We start from the raw sequence: 19,925 nt of genomic DNA, 5'->3' as shown, positions 1-19,925 counted from the left end.
TTCAACTAATTGTTCTAATAACAATTTTTTTTTTAAATCATATTTCACCACCTTTTCCCCCATTTTGCTAACTTTCAACCCCTTTTATTTCTGAGTAAAACAAGGATTTGCATCTTTAACATGACTATATACTATGGCCCACATCACAAATGTCCTGCCTTTTCTCCACAAAAAAGTAGACTAGGGGCCACATGTGGCCCCTGGACCACCAGTTACTGGTGTCTGATCTATTGGGCTTCCAACACACAGTGATGTGGAAACCTCTGAGGCTGATGTTTGTCATTTCTTTCCAGATGTGTTTCCTCCTCCACATCTGTCCATGTGAGAATATCTTAGCTGACAGTTTTAACTCCTGATGATTGTTTCATCATTACTCTGTGGGTCAGTGGATTATAAAGAGGCACCTTTAAAACTTAAAAGTGCTGCTAAAACTAAGAAATGATCCTGTCCATAAAAAACACACAAAAGACAAAGAAATAGCAGCTGTTTATTAAAAGGTATTCAGTGTAAATAATCAGAAGTGTCCACGGCCTCATGTCTTCTTTGTCAGGGTCACACCAATGATGTAACACCTGGAAGATATGAAGGTGATGATGATGATAATGATGATGATGGTGATGATCTAGTTTCCTGATTAAAGACAGGCCCTGAACTCACCGTGGGAAAACTTGCACTGTTTGAGCGCCTCATTGAAGCCCTCACACAGAGTCAGGTCCGTCTGGTTAGTAGCACAGTCCAGGAACTGTTTCACCTCATAGTGACAGGGACCAGGGGGGGGCGGGGCTAGGGCTGGGCGGGGGGGCTCCTGGAAACACAACACACAGAGAAAGAAACAAAGAGGGGCCACTTTAACAGTTTATCAGTGCAGGGACTTCACATTAATTGCGATTAATTAATTACAGAAAAATAATGCACGATAAAAAACAAAATCAAAGTTAATCACTTTTTTTGCAATCCAAACTGCACGAAACTTCTAACAACTAAACATGTAACAGCTAGCACCTAAATGTTAAACATTTAGCAGCTAGCACTTCAATGTTAGACATGTAGCTGCTAGCACCTCAATGCTAACATGTTAGCTAATGCCTCAATGCTAAACATGTAGCAGCTAGCATCTCAATGCTAACAAGTAGCAGCTAGAACCTCAATGGTAACCATATAGCAGCTAGCCCCTCAATGCAAACCATGTAGCAGCTAGCACCTCAATGTTAGCATGTAACAGCTATCACCTCAATGCTAACATGTGTTAGCTAAAACCTCAATGCTAACATGTAGCAGCTAACACCTCAATGCTAACATGTAGCAGCTAGCACCTCAATGCAAACCATATAGCAGCTATCACCTCAATGCTAAGTTGTAGCAGCTATCACCTCAATGCTAACATGTTGTAGCTATTACCTCAATGCTAACATGTAGCAGCTAGCACCTCAATGTTAACATGTAGCAGCAAACACCTCAATGCTAGCATGTAGCAGCTATCACCTCAAAGCTAACATGTGTTAGTTAACACATCAATGCTAACATGTAGCAGTAAGCACCTCAATGCTAACATGTAGCAGCTAGCAACTCAATGCAACCATGTAGCAGCTATCACCTCAATGCTAACATGTATTAGTTAGCACCTCAATGCTAACATGTAACAGGAAGCACCTCAATGCTAACATGTAACAGCTAACATATCAATGCTAACATGTAGCAGTAATCACCTCAATGCTAACATGTAACAGCTAGCACCTCAATGCTAACATGTAGTAGCTAGCATCAATGCTAACATGTAGCAGCTAGCACCTCAATGCTAACATGTAGCAGCTAGCACCTCAATGCTAACATGTAACAGCTAGCACCTCAATGCTAACATGTAACAGCTAGCACCTCAATGCTAACATGTAGTAGCTAGCATCAATGCTAACATGTAGCAGCTAGCACCTCAATGCTAACATGTAGCAGCTAACACCTCAATGCTAACATGTAGTAGCTAACACCTCAATGCTAACATGTAGCAGCTAGCAGGGACAATGGTCCTAGTGGAGCAGACAGTGTCTCTAATCCACACTGACACTCAGACAGGGTTCAGAACCAAAATGAATAAATCCATGAGTAACAAATGAACAAAGTCAGTGATAAATGATTGTAGTGGACAGTAGAGGATGTGGGCGGGGCTAGAAGCGCTTCTACAGATAGCAGAAAATGAAAAAAACAATTTCAAACTAAATTCATCTTCATCAGTTGCTCTGTTAATTTCATGATATCCACAGATATTCTACTTATTTTACACTGTTAAGTTTATATTTCTCTGGAATATTCTGGACTAAGTGATGTTTTTATTTTAATACAAAAACACATTTGTTTTAGAAAGTATTTTTGTTTTTGTCATTAGGCTCGAGCGCCACAAGTTGGCGAAGGGCCTCTTGCTCTCAAAGTGGCCACACTACAAGGGAAGGGGCGGAGCCTATGCGAAGGCCCGTCAGTGACCAGGGACCCTTGTCATGCCGTAGACACGCCCCCGCACTTTCCAAGAATGTATAGTTCATGGTATTCAAAAAGGGGGAAACACTGTTATTGGGTTGGATTATTTTTCTTTCTTTCTTTGTGTCTGAACAACTACTTTTCACACACTGAACTATTATGTAGAGTCACAAAAAATCTAACAAAAGTAAATCGCCTGCTTTTCTAATTTCTTTCTAAAAAAAAAAAGGGCAAAAATTTCACGCACCAGCGCCCAAAGTACGCTAAAAATGCATTACGAAATAGGAATTGCCAAAAAATTAATTCATCGTAGAATTATGAAAATTGACACAGAAGTCGACCATGACAAGACAAGTAAAAAATATTATTAAGACCACACCAAAAAACACACAGGAAGTCTAGAATCTTGAATTGAAAATTGCTATTTTCGCTCATGTATTTTAACGCATTTCTCCTACGGGCGTTTCACTGACAGGGTTAAAAATCACTGGAGATCATCTAGAGACGTGGGACATCAAAATAATCCATGGATTTTTGGTAACTTTTATGGTGTTTTGTGGGGCGGAGCCGTGAATTTTGGGCAAAAATTAGAAAATATTACATTTTTGGAAAATGCTCCCATTTGCACATACTAACTCCGATTTGCGTCAAATTTGAATCAGTTGTTAAATTCCTGGGACGTTAGCGCCCCCTACAGAGTGAAGAGAATTTAAGGCAGGACAAATGTCCTATTTTAACGCACTTCTCCAAGGGTTATATTATTGTATGTCTTTGTATGAGCTTGAGGCAGCGTGGCAAAGGCAGCACAACAAAGGCCGTGAAGGCAAGGGCCATTTATCGCCGCTTGCGGCTTTATTCTATTGTTTTCATTAATTCAGTGATATACCAAAATAAATTTAAATTTAAAAATGTTGCTTCTTGTGTCAAATATTGTTAAGCCATTAATTTAGATTAATCAATTACAGAGTCTGAAAAAGTTGCTAAATGAGCTAAAAAGAAGGCTGAATATTTCACTCTACCTGGTATATGTGTTTCCTGGTGTGTGTGTTTCCTGGTGCGTGTGTTTCCTGGTGCGTGTGTTTCCTGGTACGTGTGTTTCCTGGTACGTGTGTTTCCTGGTGCGTGTGTTTCCTGGTGCGTGTGTTTCCTGGTGCGTGTGTTTCCTGGTACGTGTGTTTCCTACCTGGTACGTGTGTTTCCTACCTGGTACGTGTGTTTCCTACCTGGTACGTGTGTTTCCTGGTACGTGTGTTTCCTGGTACGTGTGTTTCCTGGAACGTGTGTTTCCTGGTACGTGTGTTTCCTAGTACGTGTGTTTCCTACCTGGTACGTGTGTTTCCTGGTGCGTGTGTTTCCTGGTACGTGTGTTTCCTGGTACGTGTGTTTCCTGGTACGTGTGTTTCCTGGTACGTGTGTTTCCTACCTGGTACGTGTGTTTCCTACCTGGTACGTGTGTTTCCTACCTGGTACGTGTGTTTCCTGGTACGTGTGTTTCCTACCTGGTACGTGTGTTTCCTGGTACGTGTGTTTCTACCTGGTACGTGTGTTTCCTGGTGCGTGTGTTTCCTGGTACGTGTGTTTCCTGGTACGTGTGTTTCCTGGTACGTGTGTTTCCTGGTACGTGTGTTTCCTACCTGGTACGTGTGTTTCCTACCTGGTACGTGTGTTTCCTACCTGGTACGTGTGTTTCCTACCTGGTACGTGTGTTTCCTACCTGGTACGTGTGTTTCCTGGTACGTGTGTTTCCTACCTGGTACGTGTGTTTCCTGGTACGTGTGTTTCCTGGTACGTGTGTTTCCTGGTAAGTGTGCTTCCTGGTACGTGTGTTTCCTGGTGCGTGTTTCCTGGTAAGTGTGCTTCCTGGTATGTGTGTTTCCTGGTACGTGTGTTTCCTACCTGGTACGTGTGTTTCCTGGTAAGTGTGTTTCCTGGTACGTGTGTTTCTTACCTGGTACGTCTGCTTTGCTGGCTCTGCACTGGTACTACTTCCTCCACTAAACACGTTGGTCAGAGCTCCGCCCACAACGTGACCCACGGCCGAGCCGACCGCCACCCCTGCTGCTGTCGTGGCCATCTGGGCCATGAGGCCGGGACCCTGGGAGGGGGCTGTGGGTGGGGCTGGGGCCAGAGATGCAGGAGGTGGATGAGAAGGGGCCGGAGCATGGGAAGAAGGTGGGCTACAAGTCAGAATAACAAGAACACAGAGGAACATGTTACAGCTGTTTTATAGACGTGAACTGACTTATATACATGAAGGTTTACAGCCTGAGTTACCCACGTTAGTCAACATTTTTGCAGATGACTCAAATATTTTATGTTGTAGAGAGAAAAAGACTAAAGATGTGGGATTTGACGCAAATCCGACTTCGTATGTGCAAATGGGAGCATTCTCTAGATGATCTCCAGTGATTTTAAACCAATCAGTGAAACGCTCTATAGGAGAAATGCGTTAAATTACAACGTGAGCTAAAATAGCAATTTTCCATTTTCAATTCAAGATTCTGGACTTCCTGTGTGTTTTTTGCGTGGTCTTAATATTTTTTACTTGTCCTTGTCATGATTCTACAATGAATAATTTTGGCAATTCCTATCTCGTAATGCATTTTTGGTGTAGTTATGGACGCTGGTGCATCAAATTTTTGTATTTTAAAACTGGAAGTAGTCGTAAATTAGAGAAGCGTGCGATTGAATTTAGTTTGAATTTTTAATACTCTACATAATGGTTCAGTGGGTGAAAAGTGTGTGAGTTGGTTCCGAAAAATATTCCAGCACAATAACAGTGTTTCCCTCTTTTTGAGTACCATTCACTATACATTTTCAGAAAGCGCGGGGGCGTGTCTACGACATGGCAAAAGTCCCTGGTCACTGACGGGCATGTGGCGTATTCATAGGCTCCGCCCCTTCCCTCGTAGTGTGGCCACTACAAGAGCAAGAGGCCCTTCACCAGCTTGTGGCGCTCGGACCTAACTATGTATATAATGGTATAAATATATTAATACTTAAACATAATAAAAGGTTTTTGTTCATTTATATATTGCCACTCTAAATTGATGAAATTTGTGTCGTAGATATGAAATAGTATAATATTAATATTATGTAGATGTCATAAACATGTATGTCTATGTATGTATATGTGTGTACATATGTATATCTGTTTGATGTGAATGTATAAACTGTATATATAAAACTTGTGCAGAATATGTATTGAATGCCTATAACTTATAAGGTCCGTACAAGGACTAGAATATGATGGTAGGTGGACATGTGGATGTTGATGTTATGTAAGTAGGTAGGCCTATGAATGCTTGTTTTTGTTTAAATTTGTGTGTATTTATAAATATGTATATGTATATGTATGCATGTATGCATTTGCCCAAATGTCATAATTTTGTTCTGAGTGAAAAAGCTTGGAAGTAGGGGCCTCAAACATTGCTGGGGCTCTTTTACGTGAGCAATGGTTGCTTTATATTGTTTTATGTTTGAGATAGATAAATAAATAAATAAATAAATAAATAAGTAAATAAATAAATAAATAAAACAATGTAAATGCAAAGAATTCTCTCGTTGTATTTTTTTTTATTTTTTTTTAATCTGTATTAAAGTTGAGAACACGTGCCACCGTTTGTCCTCTTTCACTTTCAATAAAACAGATTTAAATAAATTAATTAATTAAAATAAAATAAATGACGCAACAATGTCAAAGTTTCCCTCCGGAGTCCAATAAGTGACGCACACAGTGTCCTTGTTGTGTAACATGTAACATGTCGCACTGATTCTAACATGTAACGTGTGTTTAATAAAGTGTAACTATGTATAAAGTTTGGTTAATAATACCTGGATGATGGAGCTGATGACGGCTACGGCTCCTCTGGCCATGTTTACCCCACCACAGATACGCTTGTGGTCGGATCAGAGAGAAACGGAGAGTCGCTGTTTAGCACCCAGCTCTCACGCACGGACACGCACGCGCTGACCTTGTGAGGACCAGACTCGTATTATCGCGCTTACACACCGGAAACATCGCGATATCTTATATTTAAATACAGCAGTTGGTTCCAAACTTTTCATCCAGTCCCATACTCCTTCAGACTACAGTCATGTACACTGTAAATATGGATTATATCATGGTTTCTTTCTTTTTAACTTACTATAATTAAATAGATAATATTTAACTATAATAAAATATATTCAGGTCAACTTTCTCACAGTCTGGTTGTTTTTTGGAACAAACAGTTTGAGAACATCTGATATCAACTTAATCTAAATCTAAAGATAATACCAACCATGTACATTAGCAAAGAGACAAATCATATATAAAATAACTGGGGACACTCAGATTAACACTAAAAAACAGTTTTGAACAAAATCTAAATAATTAACAAATGAGAATATTTCTTTTCTAAATATTAAACTTAATAACACATTAAACAACTCATATACATATACCTAATAAATCAACACAATAGACCCCTAAACGATAAATAATAACAAATAAATCAATCAATAATCTTGAACATAATTGTGTTTTGCTTTAATCAGCAGTAAATGTCATCTTTATCTAACTATAATAACTGATTGTTTGATTCTTAAATGTTAAAAACATCTTCTTAATTAAAAGAATACTGTTAGATATAAACTTTATAAATCTATGCTTTGATCTATATAATTACTGTATGTTTTATCTTGATGAGCTCATGTTTGACCCTGACAATCATAAAAGTCTTAGTATATAATAAAAGAAAACACATGTGCAGCCATAAGAGGATAAACAATAGATAACAACATGGAATAAAAATGCTCAGAAAACTAGGTTCGAGGCCCAGGAGTGAGTCGACCCTGAGGTCCACAGCTGTGTGTTAGATGAGTGTCTGTTAGATTCTATTAACTTGATATTGTTATTGATTCATTTATGTTCATCTGTAATAATTGATTGATTGATTCAGCAAAACCTCTGATTATATCTGTGTGTATGTAATCTCAGAACTCTAACATGTCTCAACCACTACACACTTAAAAAAACATAATATGATGTACAAAATACTAAAGTGCTTAAATACTAAAAATGTATATATATTTTTATGTTTTAATTATTCTTCTTTTTAAAATGATAACACCACACACAAAACAATCTTAAATAACTGTTTTCTATACTTTCACTTTCTTAATTAAGAATCCAGTTAAAATAAAATGCAGTGTAAAAAATATCTGAGCTGTCACATCTTTGTGCACTAGTCCTGGCAACAACAAACATTTTTAAAGCTAATTCTAGAAAGAAAAAAGTCTCTGGAGAGGCCAAAAAAATGGTGATTTGAATTATTTTATTTTTTTTTACCATTTGTTCTGTGATTATTCAATATGTTTAGTTTGATCTGATCAATACTTTCTGAGATATGGAGTATTTGGGTCTGGAACACTTTTGGGTCTTCAGTAAACTACTTAGTATACTGTATATTTTACCAAACTCTTCTCCTACAAACCTCCACAGAGAGACGCCTTCACTCATGTCTCCCTTCAGTCTTTTTTAACACATACACATCATACAGTTCCTACAGGGAATCATTTTGGCAGAGGTGTAAAAAGTACTGGTATATTCTAAAGTACAAGTAAAAAGTAGCTCATTAAATAGTACTCAAAGTAAAAGTTACTAGTTACTTTCACCCCCATGTTTATTGTTGGTAATAAATCTTGGTACGGGTCCCTTCATACAGTAAACATCTCATGTAGAAACTTAAAAAGGAAGAAACACAATCTACAACAATTTGAACTTAATTTATTTTCCACAAAAGCTGTATAAAATGAAAGGTTTGTCAAAATGTACAATTACATTTTAAATAAAATAACACCAACTGGGCGAGCGAGCAGGCGATGGAGTAACGCGTGTTTTGTCAAGCTCTACTGAAAATTTTGTTTAAAAGCTGTAACGAGGAATTTTTTTTATCATCTTTGTTGACGTTATATCGCTTTAAGTGTCTCCTTTGTCCGTCGCTGCTCATTATTTTCTGCACCAATGGCTAATAACTTAAGAAAATACAAGTTCACCGGAGGATCCTCTGCTCCTGGGCCTAAAGCCACGGCCTCGGTTACTGATGCTGGCGGACGGAAGTCACCGCGACCGCATATGACCAAATGGACACGGAAGACATGAAAGCTGAAATACTTCGTTCATTGAAGAATGAAATAGTCGTGCTGCTTAAGTCGGAGCTGAAAACCGTGCTTGTTGAGGAGCTAGAAGTCATTAGAAATGACCGACAAGCTGTGAAATCGGAGGCGACTAGCAGCACGGCTACAATCCGGGATGAAAACAACCATATCCGAAATGGAACGTGGATTGTCAGCGTGTTCTGACGACGTGGCTTCACTGCAAACTAAAGGGACGGTTGGAGACTGAAGTAACCAGTTTGAAAGAAAAATGCCTCGACTTTGAGGGAAGGATGAGAGGCTCCAATATTCGGATCTTGAACGTGCCTGAAACACCCGGTTCTAGCCCTCCATCTGCTGAGAAAGGTGCTGAACATGGACAGAGACATTCTGATCGACCGGGGTCTGCCTGCAAAGAGATCAGATAAACCCCGCGCCATTGTAGCTAAGCTACATTATTATCAGGACTGTGTGGAGATTCTCCGCCGTGCTCAGGAAACCGGCCCGCTTCAAATCAACGGAGCTTCCGTCTATATATTCCCGGATCATCCCCCCAGCGTGGTGCAGCATTCACGGAGGTAAAGCGGCTGCTGCGGGGACCCCAAACATCCGATACGGCCTCTTCTACCCAGCGAGATTACGGATCACACACAAGGGGACGGAGAAGCAGTTTGTAAAAGCGGAGGAAGCCCTGGCTTATGTGAAGGCCAAAGTTCTACCAGAGACGTCACAAAACTGAACATGTCATGAAGATAAGTGACAATTTACCTCACAAATATGAACGCTATCATCTGTCCTGGTGAGTAGTAAAGACACGCTAGTTGTCATTGTAAGGACTCAACATGAAGATGCTTATATTTTGGCGGACATAAATATACTGTTAATATGATTAATGTCAGAAGATAAAATCTGAACGACACTTTAGGGGTTTGAATATACTTTCTCTAGTTACCTGTTTTACTAATGTTCCTGATAACCCATTTTCTGCTTGTTTTTTTTTGTTTCTTTTCTTTTTTTCTCTTTTCCCTTTATAAATACTTGAATATATCTTCTGATTAGTCCTAGTAACAATTCTTTGACCTCACAAAACTATTGTGGAACCTTTTCATCGAGTTTATCATTGCTTTAGCATTATTAAATCTTTTAAACTTTTTTTTTTTTTTTTTTAGTTAATTTTCCTTATTTTTATTTTATTTTTTTATTTAATTTCTGATTCTTAAACACTCAGTAAATAACTTAAAATATGTCATTAGATGCTTTATTCGTTTTTGCTGGTGTATAATTTACTTATCTTTAAGCTATCTTTTATCTTAAAATGTTTGTTTTTAATTAGGTCATTTAATTTATATTATTATTTTTTTACATTTCATTTATTGTTATAAATATTATTTAAATGACCATATACATCTAAAAAAATTTTTTTTATTGTTTTTACATTATCAATATTTCCAACCGTTGTTTCCTTTTATTTGATTATTATTATTTTTTTTTTTTATCTATCTAATTTTCTACTCATACGTATTTTTTTTTTTTTTTGTATTTTCTTTCTTTTATTTCCAACAAAAAGGAAATATGAATGGTTAAGCTGTTAAGTTTGAATACAATATTATAGTATCATTATTTTGTTCAGTCTACCTTATGCCTTTTATCAAGTGGTTTTATTTTATTTTTTGAACTCAGTAGAGCTTGTTCAGTAAGGTTAGTGGAGTTGCCCTAAAAACACTTAAATGTGTGTATATCATTGCAAAGGGGTTGGGGAACACCTCGTTCTAATGGGTGTTGGGGTTTGGGAATCTGATGTATCTAAGTCGAAGTTCTGTCTTTTTTTCTTTTTTTTTCTTCAGTGGGTAAATTATCAGCTCTCTTAAAACACAAGTCTATCCTGGAACAGAATGGTGATAATATTTTCTCTTATCTTATAAGATAATGACTACACACAATCTTTCAAATGGACCAGTTGGCTGCGATGTAACCTTTATTAGTTGGAATGTGAAATCCTTGAATCACCCTGTCAAACGCAAAAAGGTATTATCTCACCTGGAAAAGCTTAATGTAGGTATAGCCTACCTCCAGGAAATGCATTTGCGTACATTTGATCACTTTAGGCTCAGAGGTGGATGGACTGGTCAGTCATATCATTCAAATTTTCACCATAAGTCTAGAGGGGCAGCCATTCTTATCAATAAAAACATCCCATTTGTGATGTCAAAGGTTGAAACCGATTTTTCAGGTTGCTATATAATAGTGGTAGGCAGGCTTTATAACACTCCAGTCATCCTTGCTAATGTTTACGCCCCAAACTGGGATGATAGCTCTTTTTTCACAAAGTTCTTTTCTTACCTTCCAAACATGGACACGCATCATCTCATTCTGGGCGGGGACATGAACTGTGCTATGTCACCTGCTTTAGATCGCAGCTCATCTAGCGTTTCAATCAAATCCAAAACTGCTCATACAATTCAGTAGGGATGTAACGATTAATCGTAAGGCAGTTAAAAATCGATTCATAGGTATCACGGTTGATATCGATTTTCTGAAAATTGAATCACAGTACTTTTTTTAACCAGCAGAGGGCGCTATCCACAAGTGTAGGCGGCGGGCGGAGTCTGCTAATACTTTCTTTCTGGCCGCCTTCTACTCTTAAATATGTTAATAAATGATTCATTACCCCTTTAGCACCGAAATAATATCTGTAATATTACGTGAATATCTGTAAAAGTCACGTTTTTCTATTAGCTCTGTCTGCTAGCATAGCTTCTCTTCTTCACTGCAATATATCTGCATGCCAACCGATCACTAGGTTACCAGCGCCCTCTGCTGGTCCAAACAAATATGGCGTAAATCAGTGCAATGATGTTTTTTTTTTTTTTTTAAAGTCCAATTGTTAAGGCACAAAATACATTTTCAGTTGCACTTTTAAAAAGAAAAATAACTATTATGCAGTTTTGCATTGTTTATTATAGAACCAGAATTTAAATTAATAGGCTTCATTTTCATTTGTATTATTCCTTTATTTATTTCATTCAAGATTTATTTTTAGTTAAATTGCATTGTTTTGAATTGTTTATCAAGGAATTCTTTTGACAATGAAAAATAAAAGGAAAATAGTACAATATTTTCTAGTTTTTTTCCCAAAAAAAAAAATTTGTCTACAGTCCCATTTTGTAATATAAATCGTGAGAGAATCGTATCGTGAACCCAGTATTGTGAATCGAATCGTATCGGGAGTTGAGTGAATCGTTACATCCCTACAATTCAGTCATTCCTCGATATAAATGGAGTAGCTGATGCTTGGAGCTTCTTGAACCCCAAATCTAAGTGTTATTCTTTTTTTTCACCTGTCCATGGTACATATTCACGTATTGGTTATTGTTTTCTGGACAAAAGGCTTCTTCCATGGATAATTAAATGTGAATACAAAGCAATAGTCGTATCTGACCATGCTCCATTATTAGTAACTTTACGTGTGCCGACTTCTCATACTGCGTATCGTCCTTGAGGCCTCAACTCACTTTTATTATCTGACGAAAACTTTGTTAATTTTATATCATCAGAAATCCCAGGGATGTCAGCATCAATAGTTTGGGAGTCGATGAAGGCATATCTTAGAGGTCAAATTATTTCATACAGTGTGAAACTCAGAAAAAGTCACTACTCAAGACTGGAAAAGCTGACCAGTGATATTTTAAGTTTGGATAGAGTTCTCGCTGCTACTCCATCTAATGACTTATTTAAACAAAGATTAATCCTCCAAACTGAATTTAACCTTCTGTCGACAAGAAATATTGAAAATCTAATTCTCAAAACGCAGAGTAGAACTTTTGAATCTGGAGAGAAATCCGGAAAAATTCTTGCCCATCAGCTCCATCAGAAATCCTCAAATCGAATTATAGCAGAGGTGAATGATGAATTTGGGGTGAGGTAGGGCTGGGCGATATATCGAATATACTCGATATATCGCAGCTTGTAGTCTGTGCGGTGTTGAAAATGACCATACCGTTAAACTCGCGGACTTTTTTTTTTTTTTTTTTTTTTTTTTTTTTGAAATGTCATCTTAATGACAACATGCACAAAAGGGCACTATTTGTTTTAAAATATTGTAGTGGCATTATGTACAAAAAGTGCACTTTAATTTTGTGTTTTGAAATGCCATGTGAGTTGCATCCTGCACTATTGTCTTGTTTTGAAATGTCTCTGTGACAATTTTGCACAGAACGTGCACTTTCTGTTGACAATTTTATGTTTGAGCCACTCACTGTTTAATAAATACAGTTATGTCAACTTTGACTTAGTTGTGATATCCCCTTTTTTGCATGAAAGTTTAAAATTGGCATATATTAATGCAGTATGATCAAGAATGTTTTAATGTAGACATATAGAATCATCATACTGGTGTGATTTTGTGCATCAAAGTGTTAATTCAAGGGTAATGCAAAATATCGAGATATATATCGTGTATCGTGACATGGCCTAAAAATATCGCGGTATTTATAAAAGGCCATATCGCCCAGCTCTAGGGTGAGGCATAAAGATCATTTAGATATCAACACCTGCTTTCATAAATTTTATTCCAAATTCTATACTACAGAATCCCTGAAAGACGAGTCTTTGCTTAGTTCATTTTTTAAAGAATTAAAGATACCTAAAATTGATAATGAAGTTGCTACAGATTTGGAAAGACCGTTCTCCACAGCAGAAGTGATAAATGCTATAAATTCAATGCAAAATGGAAAGTCTCCAGGTCCTGATGGATTTCCTAGTGAATTTTATAAAAGGTTTGCTGCCCAGCTTGCCCCTGCTCTGCTCCCTGTGTTTGAGGAATCCTTTACCAACTCCTCACTTCCCCCTACGATGCGCCAGGCGGTTATATCGCTAATCCACAAAAAGGATAAAAATCCCTTGGAGTGTGGTTCGTATCGCCCTATTTCCCTTCTAAATGTGGACAGCAAGATTCTAGCCAAGATACTGGCATCTATGACCCCACTCCATCCAACATCACAGAGATAGTTTTATCCTTGGATGCTGAAAAAGCTTTTGACAGGGTGGAGTGGGATTATTTGTTCTATACCCTTAAACAATTCGGCTTTGGCTTCAAATTTATTTCATGGATAAAAGTGTTATACTCCTCTCCAACAGCTGCTGTACGTACGAACAATAATCTGTCTGCCTATTTTCCACTGTCACGTGGCACCAGACAGGGATGTCCACTATCGCCCCTATTATTCGCTGTAGCAGTTGAACCACTAGCTGTTGCATTACGTAGTAGAGCTGATATGAAGGGGATATGGCGAAATGGTTCGGAACATAGGATATCCCTTTACGCTGATGACATACTTTTATTCTTGTCTGAACCCATGACTGGCTTACCGATCATACTGAACACATTGGGAGAATTTGGCAAAATATCAGGGTTCAAAGTTAATTTACAAAAAAGCAAAATCATGCCACTTAATACTACTGCCAAATTGATTAATTTTGACCTTTTTTCCCTGAAAGCTAACACATGCAAATTTAAATATCTAGGAATCTGGATCACACATGATTTTAATGACATTTTCAAAGCTAATTTCCCCCCATTATTGTGTCATTTAAAACAAGACTTGGAACGGTGGAGTCTGCTGCCTTTATCATTAGGAGGTAGAATCAATATAATTAAAATGAATGTGCTGCCTAATTTTTGGTATGTTTTTCAGAGCATTCCTCTGTTCCTGTCGAGATCTTTTTTTCACATCAATTGATAAACTAATGTCAGAGTTCATTTGGAATAAGAAAACACCTAGAATACGTAAAAATATCTTACAACGCCATTGTCAAAATGGTGGATTTTCCCTCCCGAACTTTCAACAATACTACTGGGCTGCTAATATACGAAATATACTCTACTGGAAAGGATCCCAAAACTCTGATTCAACCCCTAAATGGCTTCAATTGGAACATTTGTCCTGTCATTCTACCTCTTTAGATGCATTGCTTTATACAAATCTTCCTTTACCTAAACGTATATCTGAATATTCTTCAAATCCAATAATTAAACACTCTTTTAAGATATGGACGCAATTTCGAAGAGTTTTTTCATTAAAAGATATTTCAATCCACGCCCCTATGACAAAAAACCATCTCTTCAAACTATCAATCATGGACAAAGCGTTCGATGTCTGGGTTAAAGGAGGAGCCACTACAATTGGAAATATGTTTATTAACGACACTTTTGCATCTTTTGATCAATTGACATCAAAATTCAATATTCCAAGGTCACATTTCTTCCGATATCTTCAGATTCGTAATTTTGTATCAACATTTATCTCCTCTTTTCCATCCACACAGACCAGCTCTCTCCTAGACTCCATTTTGAAACTGAACCCATGTTCTAAAGGCTCCATTGGACTTGTTTATTCTTTAATTAACACTCACGACTTGAAACCTTTGATCAGGTTGAAAAACTGTTGGGAGGAAGAATTGGGGTTAGAACTTTCTGAGAGAATCTGGGAAGAAGCTGTGGTAAATATACACTGTTCTTCCATTTGTTTAAGACACGCCGTGATCCAATTTAAGGTTCTGCATCGCCTCTATTGGTCCAAAATCAAACTGTCTAAAATGTTTCCTGATATTGATCCCTTGTGTGACCGTTGTAGGCAAGCACCAGGCACTCTTACACACATGTTTTGGTCCTGTCCAAAACTGGATGGGTTTTGGAAACTGATATTTTCAACATTTACAGATGTCATAAAAACGTCATTAAAACCCACTCCCATAGCGGCAATATTTGGGGTCATACCACCTGACTTGCATCTCAGTCGTCGGGCCAAAACTATGGTTGCTTTTGGTTCTCTCTTGGCACGCCGACTGATTGTTTAAATGGAAGGACAAACATCCTCCGAGTTTTCAATCATGGCTAAATGATATTGTTCATTTCTTGAAATATGAGAAAATACGATACACCACAAGGGGCAGTGCCCAGAAATTTTATACTAACTGGCGACCTTTTCTCACTTACATAGAGAAAATGGAATCTAAGGATACTGTAAATTAGAGCTGATGATTCCACCACTTTTTGGGTAAATTATTTATTTTGTTGTTCACTCATTTTTTTTCAATTCGTTTTTAGTTTATGTATGCATATATGTGGGCATGTGTGTATGCATATATTTATTTTGTATATTTTAAATACTTTCTTTAATTTACCCTTTCTCAGCATGTTTGAACTTCCGTTATTGTTTATAAAACATGAGAATAGCTCAGCTGGAGCTATGGGGTGGGGGATGTTTCACTGTTCTTAAATGAAACATCATTGATGTTAATGTTTTTGTTTATATGTATGTATAATTGAAAAAGTAACAATAACAATAAAAAAATAACACCAATTAATTCAATTCAAAATGAATAAAAATAAAGTAAAAATACTGATTTAAAAATATACTCAAAAAAGTACAAGTACCAATAAAAGCAACTCAGTTACAGTAACTTGATTATTTGTAATATGTTACTTTCACATTAGGAATAATTAGTTTAAACTGACAAATAATGGACATGATGAATGGTGAATGTGGTTAAATTGGCAACATATGTGACATTAGGTGTAAAAGTGTTAGAAAGGGTTTATCAGTGCTGAACATGTCTGGAAAGTGGAAAAAATGTGTAGAAAAGTCATTAAAATATGATGTAGAAATGTAGCAAAAATACATTAAAAGGAGCAAAAATATGGGAATAAAAAGCAATGAAATTAGATTAAAATATGGTGAGTTTGGTGCAGTTGTAGAAAAAAGGTAAAAATAAGCAAAAAAAAATAAAATTTTGACTTTATTCTTGACATACCGGTAATATTTTAACTTTAATCATGTTTAATATCGTGTTTTTGCCTTTAATCTCAACATTATATTTCAATTTCTTTCATTTGGACATTTTGAGTTTTTCTTGAAATTTGAACTTTATTTACAAAATTTCAACTTTAATCTCATCTTTTCGACTTTATTCTTGTTTTTTTTTTTACTCTAATATCTTTTTTTTTAATTTTTTACATTAAAATTTCAACTTTATTCTCAACGTTTCAATTTCACTCTCAACATTTCAATTTTAATCTAATTTTTCGACTAATCTCGAAATTGAATTTAAACAGAAATGGGAGAAATGTAGCAAAAATGCAGTAAAAGGAGCAAAAATATAGCAAGAAAAAAGTGATGAAAATAGGTTAAAATATTGTGAGTTGCAAAAAAACGGTAGAAATAAGCAAAAATTGTCTCAAATTGTCAAAAAAGAAAAAAAAATATTTATCTTGTTTTATTTCTTGTACATTTGTGTTTAATCCTAATTCAATCAACAGTCTTTTACTTAATTATGTACATTTTTCTTTCTCTTTCTATGTTTAATGTTCATTCTTTTTATTTGAAATACTTATTGAGCTTCTGTACCGAAAGTATTTCCCCCTGGGGTAAATAAAGTACTTCTGATTCTGATATGTGGGGACAGTCCTCTCGTGCAGCAGGGGGCGCTGCTTCCTGTCCTTTACCGGAAGTCCCGCCACCACTTCCTGTTTGGCTTTACGATACAAAGAAATCTTGTTAAGAGCCAAAGATTCGTCTCAGATTTACTTCTCAGCGCGTTGTGCGTTTAAAACAAGGTGTAGAACCTTAGTGACCACTTGTTTTATCATCCCTAGTGTTTGTGAAGGAGAACTTAGCGCTGTTTGGAGGACGGAAGTGTGTTTTTCAAGCTGTTAGGATGTCGACAGCGGTGGACTTCCACTCCCAGGTCGCCTCCATCATGGAGGTTCTGGCCAACGCGGCCGTGGTGGAGATCTGTAAGGTGGTGGATGAGAGCTACGCGGTGGTCCAGATGGAGGTGTCCCGGAGCCAGAAGGAGAGCGAGGCCCTGCGGAGGAGGGTGAAGCTGCTGGAGCTGCAGATATCCCGGTACCGGGCCGAGAGAGGGAGGGCCACGGAGGGAGGGAGGCTCCTCAGCCGGAACAGCAGGGACCCCCCAGCCGGTAGGAGAACCCCTGCATACATACACAACCACAGGTGTCAAGAGTACTAATATATCTATTCTAGTACAAGTACTGGTACTTGATTGAAATTGTACTTAAGTACAAGTAAGTCATACATGAAATACTGAAGGACAAGTAAAAAGTAGCTCAATAAATAATACTCAGTAAAAGTTACTACTAGTTACTTTCATCCCCATGTTTATTGTTGGTAATAAATCTTGGTACGGTTCCCTTCATACAGTAAATATCTCATGTAGAAACAGTTTCTATTTCATTTTGTACATTATTCTGTCATTTTGTGGTTTTTTTTTTTAATAATTTACTGTTTCATTTGGTGGGTTTTTTGGAGTCATGTTGTTTGAATTCCAAGTAATTGGTACATTTTTGTTGTCATATATTTTTTTTTTAGCCATTTAGTGTTTTGTAGTCCATGTGTGTTTTTATTATAGACATTTTTGTGTATTTTTGTTGTTGTTTTGTTGATTTTCCCTCTTTTTCCTGTGTTTTGGAGTCGTTTTTCCTTTGTGCCTCCAGTGTCCCGCAGAGTAAAAAGTACTGATGTACCCTACTCAAGTAGAAGTACCGTTATTTGATTGAAATTGAACGAAAGTACAAGTAAAAAGTAACTAAATAAATAGTATGGTTCCCTGAAAAGGTTTGTCAAAATGTACAATTATTTTTATAAATAAAATAACACCATAAATTCAAAATAAACAGATTCTCAGGATCTAAATATAGATACATTTATGAACTCTAAAACTGAGAAAATAACCTCCATTCAATGCTGTTTTAGTGGCATGCATTATGTTTAATCTGATTGGTTGGCTATAATGTGATGCATTTGATTGTTTTCTGGTCATTTCATTTTTTTGTAGTTTCACAATGTCTGTTGATCATTTAAAAATAATAAATAATAATGTACTCTTAAAAGATTTTATAACGTGCAAAATAAACTGCCCGTAAAACAGTTTTTTGTAAAATTTTCCTCACGTCAGCCTCACAGTTGATAGTCAGTCACCAGATTATCTGGATACTGTTTGGATTGTAACACCGCGAAACAAAACATAAATGTGAGCAGCTTTTTACGAGCTAAAACATCCACAAACTGAATGAAAACATGAGCAGAACCAGAAAACTGCTGAAATAAATCCTAAACAGTCCTATCGTGTAAGGAGACGTCCTGGACCTGGTGGGGGGGACAAAACGAGGTGCAGCACTTCTCTAGAAAGTCCCCTAACAGCCTCTGTCTACAACTTTAACCCATTTACTCAGAGTCATTGGACACAGAAGAAGTGTGAGAACATGAGTTTGAGCTGGAGCTGATACGATTGAAAAGATCACACAGTGTCTGTCTGTCTTTACCTCTTCTGTCTCCAACGATATAAATGACTACAAAGATGGCGTCTGGGTTTTTCATATATATATATATATTAAGTCTCATATATATATATATATATTATTTCCTGAACGGCTTGCCATAATATATATATATATATATATATATATATATACGTGTTATGTGAAGTTTCAAGTCCCACATGTGCCCATTGCCCCCAAATAATCCTGACAAATAACACGTTAAAATGTGTTGAACCATCAGGGAACAAGTAATATAATATTTCATAATAAATCAAAAACTAAATTGGCACTAAAAAGATTGGCATGAAATTGAAAATGTCCACCTGTCATGTCTCCATTCTTTACCACATACTGTGAGAAGCTCTGCTCTACTAACAGGCCTGTCTCTCCTTAAATGTACAAACATTTCTTTAGAATTGGGGATAAATTTGGGTGAAAGTTGCAAATCTGTAACGCATATGGTTGAATTGTTATGAAATTTTATAAATTTGAACTTTAGACAAGAAGAAGCAGAATGTATGTATGCATCTGGTGCTGGCCCCGCCCATCTGTCAATTTTAAAAAGTCCATGTGACCCCGGAGCCTAAAAGTTTGCCCACCTCTGGTTTACTCTATGGTCGTATGTTGGATGCACATGACATGTTTGTGTGTAATTCATTTTCCCACTGGGTTTTCTGAGTTTGTCTTTGCCAAAGGAGGGTCTAAAGGACAGATGATACACCGGGACATTTATTTTCTATTTGTTTAAGTCCAGCAAACATTGGTACAAACTTTATTTATCAATATATCATATTCATGTCTCATAAAATTAAACCAGATAAATCTCACACACTATTTTATTTTACACCCACAAATAAACCCTTTATAACACTACAGACTACAGTATGTACACCTCTATGTACATCCAACCTTCAAACACATACTCATTTTGGACATAATTGACAACTCTACTTAAGCTCCTCCCACTATATGAATACATACT

General features: G+C 36.9%; 2 protein-coding genes and 1 long non-coding RNA gene across 4 annotated transcripts in view; 1 reads left to right on the top strand and 2 right to left on the bottom strand.

Moving 5' to 3' along the window:
• Window positions 1-471: 471 nt before the first annotated feature.
• chchd10 (coiled-coil-helix-coiled-coil-helix domain containing 10) lies at window positions 472-6,342 on the bottom strand. Its single transcript, XM_028460255.1, has 5 exons — window positions 6,301-6,342; window positions 5,268-5,386; window positions 4,415-4,643; window positions 658-805; window positions 472-572 (listed from the first exon to the last, which is right to left on the bottom strand). The coding sequence occupies exons 1-5, from the start codon at window positions 6,340-6,342 to the stop codon at window positions 553-555; spliced, it is 558 nt and encodes a 185-aa protein (XP_028316056.1). The 3' UTR covers window positions 472-552.
• On the bottom strand, window positions 3,528-4,408 carry LOC114461327 (uncharacterized). The gene is made up of 2 exons (XR_003673825.1): window positions 4,161-4,408; window positions 3,528-4,116 (listed from the first exon to the last, which is right to left on the bottom strand). It is a non-coding gene; the product is annotated as an uncharacterized LOC114461327 (long non-coding RNA).
• A 10,781-nt stretch (window positions 6,343-17,123) lies between the features above and the next one.
• The window catches only part of LOC114461247 (zinc finger and SCAN domain-containing protein 21-like), a 28,564-nt gene continuing 25,762 nt past the window's right edge, over window positions 17,124-19,925 (top strand). For both annotated transcript variants that reach the window (XM_028443214.1, XM_028443206.1), the window contains exon 1: window positions 17,124-17,584. In XM_028443214.1, coding sequence (XP_028299015.1) covers window positions 17,320-17,584 — 265 coding nt within the window. In that variant the 5' untranslated portion in view covers window positions 17,124-17,319. The remainder of the gene's footprint in view (window positions 17,585-19,925) is intronic.

The sequence above is a fragment of the Gouania willdenowi genome, chromosome 1 (assembly GCF_900634775.1).
Source record: "Gouania willdenowi chromosome 1, fGouWil2.1, whole genome shotgun sequence".
In the NCBI taxonomy this organism is placed as follows: Eukaryota; Metazoa; Chordata; class Actinopteri; order Blenniiformes; family Gobiesocidae; genus Gouania; species Gouania willdenowi.
Note: the sequence above shows the minus strand (reverse complement) of the source record. Positions and strands in the feature narration are given on the sequence as shown.